Genomic DNA, 9,618 nt, shown 5'->3' with positions numbered 1-9,618 from the left:
TCTCTGCAGAGTAAAGATGGAAAGACCCCCCTCCACATGACGGCCATCCACGGACGCTTCTCCAGATCTCAAGCCATCATCCAGAATGGTGAGTCTCTGTGAATGCTCTCAACAGAATATAAATGAACCAGTAGGCTCTTTAGCATCTTGTCTTTTGTCTTCAAACCATGATACACTGGCCCAGAGCAATGTTACTGCAACGTGGTTGAACATTTAGCTACATGATGCCTCTAGGGTCAAGTGGTTGATGTGTGTGTGTTAGGTGCTGAGATCGACTGTGAAGATAAGAATGGAAACACACCCCTGCACATCTCTGCTCGCTACGGCCACGAGTTACTCATCAATACACTCATCACGAACGGCGCTGACACAGCCAAGTAAGAGAACACAGTTTCCAGCAATACTGCAACATGCATCTGCAATTCTGTCATTGACTGAATTCCCGCTTGGAGACTCTCTGCTCAACACATGAAATGGTGGTGTGTGGGTGGTTGATAGACTGGGCATTGCAGTGTGCTGTAGGGTTTAATGAGGACTGTGATGTGGTGCTGTTTCTAAACTCAGCTGAATGAACTGGAAGTCGCTCTGAATAAGAGTGTCTGCTTAAAGTATAAAATGTTGTTGCAGACGAGGCGTCCATGGGATGTTCCCCCTCCACCTGGCTGCTCTCAGTGGTTTCTCTGACTGCTGTCGAAAGCTCCTCTCATCAGGCTTTGATATAGACACCCCTGACGACTTTGGAAGGACCTGTTTACATGCTGCAGCAGCTGGAGGGTGAGTGGACTGGTCCAGGCTTTACACCAAGGAATATGTAGTTCATGACCTGGAAAACACACTTTCCTCCTGCAGTATCATTTCTCTATAATGTGGCTCCATGTTATGGTGGTATTGACTAAAATGTCTTTATATCTTCCTGAAAGAGAAGAGAAACCTGCACATTGCTCTTGCTRGTATCCCTGTTTTTATTCTAGCTTTTATTAGCCTTAATAAAAACAGTGATGCTAGCAAGTACAGGTTTCTCTTTTCTTTCAGGTTCTCTCATTGTTAACATGCACCTGATAACTCAGGTGTGCGAGGGCCTTTCTAAACTTGATATCTTGTTACCAGGAACCTGGACTGTCTGAATCTSCTGCTCAACACAGGGGCAGACTTCAACAGAAAGGACAGCTTCGGAAGGTCTGTCTGTGGCATCAAATAACTTTAATATTAGATCTTTATGATAATGAGGAATATAGTATAGGGGCATATAGGAATTATTATGGGATATATTGTTTTACATCTCCAATCAGCTGTTTCTGTTGAATGTTTGTGTGTTCTTGTAGGAGTCCTCTGCATTATGCAGCAGCCAACTGTAACTACCAGTGTCTGTTTGCCTTGGTGGGGTCTGGGGCCAGTGTGAACGACCTGGACAAGAGGGGCTGCACCCCGCTCCACTACGCTGCTGCCTCCGATACAGACGGAAAGTACGTCTCACACTCCTCTCTTACTGTTGTGTGTGTGTTGTGGTGCCGTGACCTTTCACATTTCACTGTAGTCTGGAGAGTATGTTGAGTGTTTGAATGCAAGCTAGTGTTGAATCTGCAGTGTGAAAGTTTGGCCACGTCTCCTTTGGGAACGTGTCTCTGCTTGATTATCTGTCTGTCTTGATGTTGGTGTAATGATTAGTGAACTCTTGACCTCTAGGTGTCTGGAATATTTGCTGCGAAACGATGCTAACCCAGGGATCAGGGACAATCAGGGCTACAACGCAGTGCATTACGCTTCTGCATACGGACACCGCCTCTGTCTGGAGCTGGTGAGTCAGAACCACAGGATACTAGATGCCTTGCATCCACAGACCATTTCCCTGCGTCCCAAATGGCTGTGGGGCCCATAGGGCTCTGGTCAAAAGTAGTGCACTATATAGGGAATAGGCTGCSATTTGGGACATAGTCATTGAWATTCAGTAGGTTTTAAGGTGTGGCTGCATGTTTGTCGTGGACACATCGTCACTCTTGATGTTCTTTTTCCAGATTGCARGTGAAACACCTTTAGATGTGGTAAGTGCCAGTTGGTAACTTTTCCTCACACTTGCTTGTTTAAGGTATGGAATAGAGGTCGACCGATTTATGATGTTTTCAACGCCGATACCGATTATTGGACAAAAAAAGCCGATACCGATTAATCGGCCGATTTGAAAAATAATAATAATAATAAAAAATAAATAAAAAAATAAATAAAAAATAATACGATTTATAATGAACATTTTTTTCATGTATTTATATATATCATACACACACACATTTTTGTAATAATGACAATTGCAACAATACTGAATGAACAATGAACACTTTTATTTTAACTTAATATAATACATAAATAAAATCAATTTAGTCTCAAAAAACATGGGAACATATGTTAAAACGAACCACCAGCTTCATGGGTCTTCAATATTCCCAGTTAAGTTTTAGGTTGTAGTGCAGAAAGCAGAGCTTGTCTGCATGGTCCCCTGTCAGTCTTCTCCACAAAACACAGACCTTATTTGAAGTAGATCAAGACATTCTCTATGGAAGACATGAACGGTAAAATAACGAAGTAACCCGTTTTCAAGTTCAGCCGCAAGTTATTACAGAATTATAACGCGTTGACTATTTCTCTCTAAACCATATACCTTTGACTAATCCGGAAACTATCACCTCGAAACAAAAAAACGTTTATTCCGTTCCGTATTATATCTAATGAGTCTAAATATTCCTGTTACATTGCACAACCTTCAATGTTGTGTCATAATTACGTAAAATTCTGGCAAATTAGTTCGCAAAGAGCCAGGCGGCCCAAACTGTTGCATATACCCTGACTCTGCGTGCAATGAACGCAAGAGAAATGACACAATTTCACCTGGTTAAAATTGCCTGCTAACCTGGATTTCTTTTAGCTAAATATGCAGTTTAAAAATATATACTTGTGTATTGATTTTAAGAAAGGCATTGATGTTTATGGTTAAGTACACATTGAGCAGTGACAGTCATTGAGATTGTTTTTATAAGATAAGTTTAATGCTAGCTAGCAATTTACCTTAGCTTACTGCATTTGCGTAACAGGCAGGCTCCTCGTGGAGTGCAATGTAATCAGGTGTTAGAGCATTGGACAAGTAACTGTAAGGTTGCAAGATTGGATCCCCGAGCTGACAAGGTTAAAAATCTGTCGTTCTGCCTTCCTAGGCCGTCATTGAAAATAAGAATGTGTTCTTAACTGACTTGCCTAGTTAAATAAAGGTGTAAAAAAATATTAGTTATGATTGTTATGAAAACTTGAAATCGGCCCTAATTAATCGGTCATTCCGATTAATCGGTCGACCTCTAGTATGGATGCAACACACCAGTATGTCTGCAGGGGCTGGTCACTGAGATTTACCATGTTACACATGCTACTAGACTAACCTCCAAGTAAATATGTTACAAGCTGAACTGGCCGTCCTTGTCTTTCCTCAACTAATGGAAACTTCAGGGACAGACATCCTAAACGACTTTGATGTCAGAGCTCCCATCAGCCCTCTACACCTCGCTGTGAGTAAAGCCTACCTGCTCCTGTAGTGGTCTCATATGACAAATGGCACCCTATTCCCTATTTAGTACACTACTTTTGACCAGATCCTTATAGGCCCTGATCAAAAGTAGTTAACTACATAGGGAATAGGGTGCTATCTGGGATGCAGGCATGGTGTTGATTTCCACAGGAAGTTGACTGTCCAGACAGAATCACACACCAAATTCCTATCTATTCCTGATTAGTGTAAATACATGCATATTCTACACAGTGATGATGAGGATGATTCCTTATTTTGCCATTTGAGTTAATCAACCTCAGAGGAGAAGTAGAGTGTTTGTTTCTCAATCCCACGCTTGGCAGGGACCTCCGATGTTGATGCTGGGCGGGAGCAAAAATGGGCTCCCGATTGAAAGACTCTGGTCTACTTTAGAGGTCTAGCACTGTATTTCTGTTCGGGCGTACCACTGGTCACTATAGGACATTGATATTATTAAGAGTGTATATCTATTCAGGCGTACCACTGGACTTTGCTTGAGACTGTGTTTGTGTCTATTTTCAGGCGTACCACGGCCACCACCATGCTATGGAGGTCCTGGTTCAGTCTCTGCTGGATCTAGACGTGAGGGACAGCCAGGGGCGCACCCTCTGGACCTGGCTGCCTTTAAAGGCCATGTGGAGTGTGTTGACGTCCTCATCAACCAGGGAGCCTCCATCCTGGTTAAAGACTTCACCCTGAAGAGGACCCCCATCCACGCTGCAGGTACACATAGGATATCACATAGAGCTTCTGTAATTAAAAAGTTTTCCTGAGCAAGATGGCCATTTGTTTGGTTATGTTGCTAGGATGTCCACTATGGATTTTATATAGAATAGTGTGAAAATGCCCACGAGGCCATTTTTTTGTCATGTTCCCCACTAATGGATCTGGGGAGGATAAGCTGATCCTAGATAGTGCACAGGGGAGACTTCTATCCAGAGCCATCTGACATTCTTATATCCTCTCTGTTTATGCTCCTCTAGCTACCAACGGCCAATCATCTGACATTCTATATCCTCTCTGTTTATACTCCTCCAGCTACCAACGGTCAATCATCTGACATTCTTATATCCTCTGTTTATCCTCCTCTAGCTACAATGGTCAATCATCTGACATTCTTATATCCTCTCTGTTTATCCTCCTCTAGCTACCAATGGTCAATCATCTGCATTCTTATATCCTCTCTTTTTATCTTCCTCTAGCTACCAACGGTCAATCATCTGACATTCTTATATCCTCTGTTTATCCTCCTCTAGCTACTGAAGGTCAATCATCTGACATTCTTATATCCTCTGTTTATCCTCCTCTAGCTACCAACGTCATTCGGAGTGTTTGCGTTTGCTGATTGGAAATGCTGACCTCCAGAGTGCAGTGGACGTTCAAGATGGGAATGGACAGTAAGTCAATTGGATTTTGGATACAATTCCTGAAATAAAGAATTTTGACACTAGGCATGCATCCCAAATGGCACCTATACCCTACTTGGTGCACTACTTTAAACCAAAGCCCTATGGGCTCAGGTCAACAGTAGTGTACGATATAGGGAATAGGTTGCCATTTGGGACTCAGCCTGGTTATTACCAGTTTGTAATATGACCGTTGTTTTGGTATCAGAACCCCCTGATGCTGTCGGTGCTGAGCGGACACACAGACTGTGTGTACTCACTGCTCAACAAGGGAGCCAGCGTAGAAGCCAAAGACAAGTGGGGCAGAACAGCTCTACACAGAGGGGTGAGGAGGAGAGCTGACTGTACGCGCTCACACACGAAAGAGAGGGGGAGGCTTGTTCTGATCTAGGGATGGGGCCATTGAACTACTAGGGATGGCTTTGGTGTGGGATCTAGCATGGAATATAAATTATGCCCAAATATACCTATTATGATTCCTTATTATATAATTGATTATGACTTATCAATTCCATTCTTGTCTCGCCTCCCTCCTAGGCAGTGACGGGTCATGAGGAGTGTGTGGAGGCCCTGCTGCAGCACAGCGCCAGCTTCCTGGTTCGGGACTGTAAGGGGAGGACCCCTGTTCACCTGGCGGCAGCGTCTGGACACATCGGGTGCTGGGGGGGCTCTTACATGCTGCCCAGTCAGTGGAGACCCTCCCTGTCATTACAGACAACCAGGGCTACACACCATTACACTGGGCCTGCTACAACGGTACGTACTGGACTGACTGGACTGAAGCTCTTTTCTGATTCACTCTCCAACACTGTAAACATTGTCCCTGAATTAGGCAGGCCTTACAACGGTACGTACTGGACTGACTGGAGCTCTATTCTCTCCTCCATGACGTGTGCACTCATTCACTCCCTCTTGTGGATTGAAAAGCATTAGATTGGTCTGGATGGAGCAATGTGGGGGAATGAACAAGACTACAACACTGTGGGAGAAGTAGGGTTATGACTCTCAGTGGAGGAGCTTACACTGAAACAGGACTTTGTCAGGGATTGACATAGTATATGTTGTAGCTAAAACGTTTTTTGTGACTTCACCATTGTCAGATCCTTGGCTTTCTCTGAGGGTATCGTTGTGGTCTGCAGTGACGTCATCTTTTTCCTGTTTGTAATGTTTCCCGCTAGAGCAAAGTATTACTTTTAATTCTAAATTAAATGAATCAATCTTCCACTAGGCCATGACACGTGTGTAGAGGTGCTGCTGGAACAGGAGGTTTTCCACAAGACCGAGGGCAACTCCTTCAGCCCCCTCCACTGTGCTGTGATTAATGACAACGAGGGGGCTGCAGAGATGTTGATTGACACTCTGGGGCCGACCATTGTCAACGCCACTGACACCAAGAACCGGTAACTACGGCACACGACAAAGTCCTTTTCTTCTGGAGAATAATGTTGTGAAAACGACCTCTGGGGTTGGATGAGGGATTGTAGAAACTATACTTGATAATAACACTCCTACTCAATATCAATGAAAACAGTTTCCTCTCTCCAGGACCCCCCTGCATGCGGCGGCCTTCACGGACCACGTGGAGTGTCTTCAGCTGCTGCTAGGTCACAACGCCCAGGTCAACTCCCCCGACGCCTCCGGGAAGACCTCCCTCATGATGGCTGCTGAGAACGGACAAACCAACGCTGTCGGTATGCAGTTCCCTCTCCTCCGCTTTGCCTCGCCAGCCGGCTTAAGTTCAACAATTTGAATAAGTAARTTAATTTCCTAATGTAGTTCCTTTTCTGTTTCTCTGTCTCAGAGCTGTTGGTGAGCAGTGCCAAAGCAGAGCTCACTCTGCAGGATGCAGTCAAGAACACTGCTCTTCATCTGGCCTGCAGTAAGGTGAGCAACCCCACATGAAGATCATGTTCRRTCTGGTTTGAATTTTGTCTGACATGTTTGACTCTGTTTTTAAAGGGGCATGAAACCAGTGCCTTGTTGATATTGGAGAAGATTACAGACAGGAACCTCATCAACTCGACTAACGCAGCCTTACAGACGTACGTATGGTTCAGCTGCATTKATTGGGTCATAGGGCCCTGGTCAGAAGAAGTGCACTATATAGGGAATAGTCTGGCATTTGGGAGGTATRCTCATTTGCTGCTGGCTAATCTGACGGTACTTTCCCCTCAGGCCGTTACACGTTGCAGCCAGAAATGGTCTGACCGTGGTGGTGCAAGAGCTGTTAGCGAAGGGTGCTAGCGTGCTCGCAGTCGATGAGAATGGTAAGATCCGTAAGGCTAACACCATTTTCTTTGGTACTTTTCTTCTCATAGTGTCCACAAATGTTTCTCTCTAATCCACTGCTTGGAAAGTTCTGGGACACTAAAGTCCATGGAGAATAAGAGCACCRCCTCCCAGCTTCCCACTGCACTGAGGKTAGGAAACACTGTCACCACCGATAAATCCACGATAATAGAGAATTTCAATAAGCATTTCTCTACGGCTGGCCATGCTTTTCTCCTGACTACCCCGGCCAACAGCTCCGCACCCCCCGCAGCTACATGCCCAAGCCTCCCAGCTTCTCCTTCACCCAAATCCAGATAGCTGATGTTCTGAAAGAGCTGCAAAAACTGGACACGTACAAATCAGCTGGGCTAGACAATCTGGACCCTCTCTTCCTAAAATTATCCACTGCCATTGTTCACAACACCAGCAGCATACCACCCTGCATACCACTGCTGGCTTYCTTCTGAAGCTAAGCAGGGTTGGTCCTGGTCAGTTCCTGGATGGGAGACCAGGTGCTGCTGGAAGTGGTGTTGGAGGGCCAGTAGGAGGCACTCTTTCCTCTGGTCTAAAAAAATATCCCAATGCCCCAGGGCAGTGAGTGACTTGGGACACTGCCCTGTGCTAGGTGCTGTCTTTCTGATGGGACGTTTAACGGTTTCCTGACCCCGAGGTCATTAAAGAGCCATGGCACTTATTGTTAGAGTAGGGGTGTTAACTCTGGTGTCCTGGCTAAATTCCCAATCTGGCCCTCAAACCATCACGGTCACCTAATAATCCCCAGTTTACAATTGGCTCATTCACCCCCCTCTCCCCTGTAACTATTCCCCAGGTCGTTGCTGTAAATGAGAATGTGTTCTCAGTCAAACTTACCTGGTAAATAAAAGAGAGAAAAAACCCTGTTCAACCTGTCGTATCGTCCGAGATTCCTAAAGATTGGAAAAGCTTCCACGGTCATCCCCCCTCTTTAAAAGGGGGGTGACACTCTAGACCAAAACGTTTACAGACCTATATCCATCCTGCCCTGCCTTTCCGAAAGCAAAGTTAAACAGCATCACTGACCATTTCAAATCCCACCGTACCTTCTCCGCTGTGCATTCCTGTTCCGAGCTGACCACGGGTGCACCTAAGCCACACTCAAGGTACTAAACGATATCATAACCGCCATTTGATAAAAGACAGTGCTGTTGCAGCGTCTTCATCGACCTGGCCAAGGATTTTGACTCTGTCAATCACCGTATTCTTATCGGCACACTCAACAGCCTTGGTTTCTCAAATGACTGCCTCGCCTGGTTCACCAAACTACTTCTCAGATTGAGTTCAGTGTGTCAAATCGGAGGGCCTGTTGTCCGGACCTGCTGGCAGTCTCTGGGGCTACCACAGGGTTCAATTCTCAGGGCCGGCTATTTTCTTGTATACATCAATGATGTCGCTCTTGCTGCGGGTGAGTCCTTGATCCACCTCTACGCAGACGACACCATTCTGTATACATCTGGCCCTTCTTTGAACACTGTGTTAGCAAACTCCAAATGAGCTTCAATGCCATACAATACTCCTTCCGTGCCTCCAACTGCTCTTAAACTCTAGTAAAACTAAATGCATGCTCTTCAACCGATCGCTGCCCGCACCCACCCGCCCATCACTACTCTGGACGGTTCTGACTTAGAATAATGTGAACAACTACAAATACCTAGGTGTCTGGCTAGCCTGGTAAACTCTCCTGTTCCAGACTTATATTAAGCATCTCCAATCCAAAATTAAATTTAGAATCGGCTCCTTCACTCACGCTGCCAACATACCTCGTAAAACTGACTATCCTACCGATGCTCGAACTTCGGCGATGTCATTTACAAAATACACTCTACTCAGCAAAATTGGATGCAGTCTATCACCAGTGCCATCCGTTTTGCCACCAAAAGCCCCATATACCACCCACCACTGCGGCCTGTATTTGCTCGCGTCGGCTGCCCTCGCTACATATTCGTCGCCAGAACCACTGGCTCCAGGTCATCTAGAAGTCTTTGCTAGGTAAAGCCCTGCCTTATCTCAGCTCACTGTCACCATAACACCACCCGTAGCACGCTCTCCGCAAGGTATATCTCACTGGTTATCCCCAAAGCCAACACCTTCTTTGGCCGCCTTTCCTTCCCAGTTCGCTGCTGCCAGTGACTGGAATGAATGCAAAAAATCGCTGAAGTTGGAGACTTATATCTCCCTCACTAACTTTAAGCATCAGCTATGCGAGACAGCTCACTAATCGCTGCAGCTGTACACCAGCCCATCTGTAAATAAGCCCATCCAACTACCTACCTCATCCCCATATTGTTTTTTATTTACTTTTCTGCTCTTTGCCACACCATCATCTGCACACATCTATTA

At 45.4% G+C, this 9,618-nt stretch overlaps 1 protein-coding gene across 1 annotated transcript; it reads left to right on the top strand.

The window, feature by feature from the left end:
* Positions 1 to 9,062, top strand: LOC112079603 (serine/threonine-protein phosphatase 6 regulatory ankyrin repeat subunit A-like; the record flags this gene model as incomplete). The annotated part of the gene is given in 20 exon segments (XM_070442383.1): positions 1 to 88; positions 263 to 377; positions 628 to 774; positions 1,108 to 1,176; positions 1,323 to 1,463; positions 1,684 to 1,795; positions 2,013 to 2,039; positions 3,471 to 3,545; positions 4,088 to 4,166; positions 4,169 to 4,288; positions 4,604 to 4,616; positions 4,888 to 4,966; positions 5,180 to 5,296; positions 5,509 to 5,626; positions 5,629 to 5,727; positions 6,200 to 6,371; positions 6,517 to 6,662; positions 6,773 to 6,855; positions 6,931 to 7,013; positions 7,147 to 9,062. Coding segments are annotated over 20 exon segments (2,049 nt in total), but the record flags the coding sequence as incomplete, so codon positions are not given.
* Between the last annotated feature and the right edge of the window lie 556 nt (positions 9,063 to 9,618).

Source organism: Salvelinus sp. IW2-2015, unplaced genomic scaffold (assembly GCF_002910315.2).
Source record: "Salvelinus sp. IW2-2015 unplaced genomic scaffold, ASM291031v2 Un_scaffold8630, whole genome shotgun sequence".
Taxonomy (NCBI): Eukaryota; Metazoa; Chordata; class Actinopteri; order Salmoniformes; family Salmonidae; genus Salvelinus; species Salvelinus sp. IW2-2015.
Note: the sequence above shows the minus strand (reverse complement) of the source record. Positions and strands in the feature narration are given on the sequence as shown.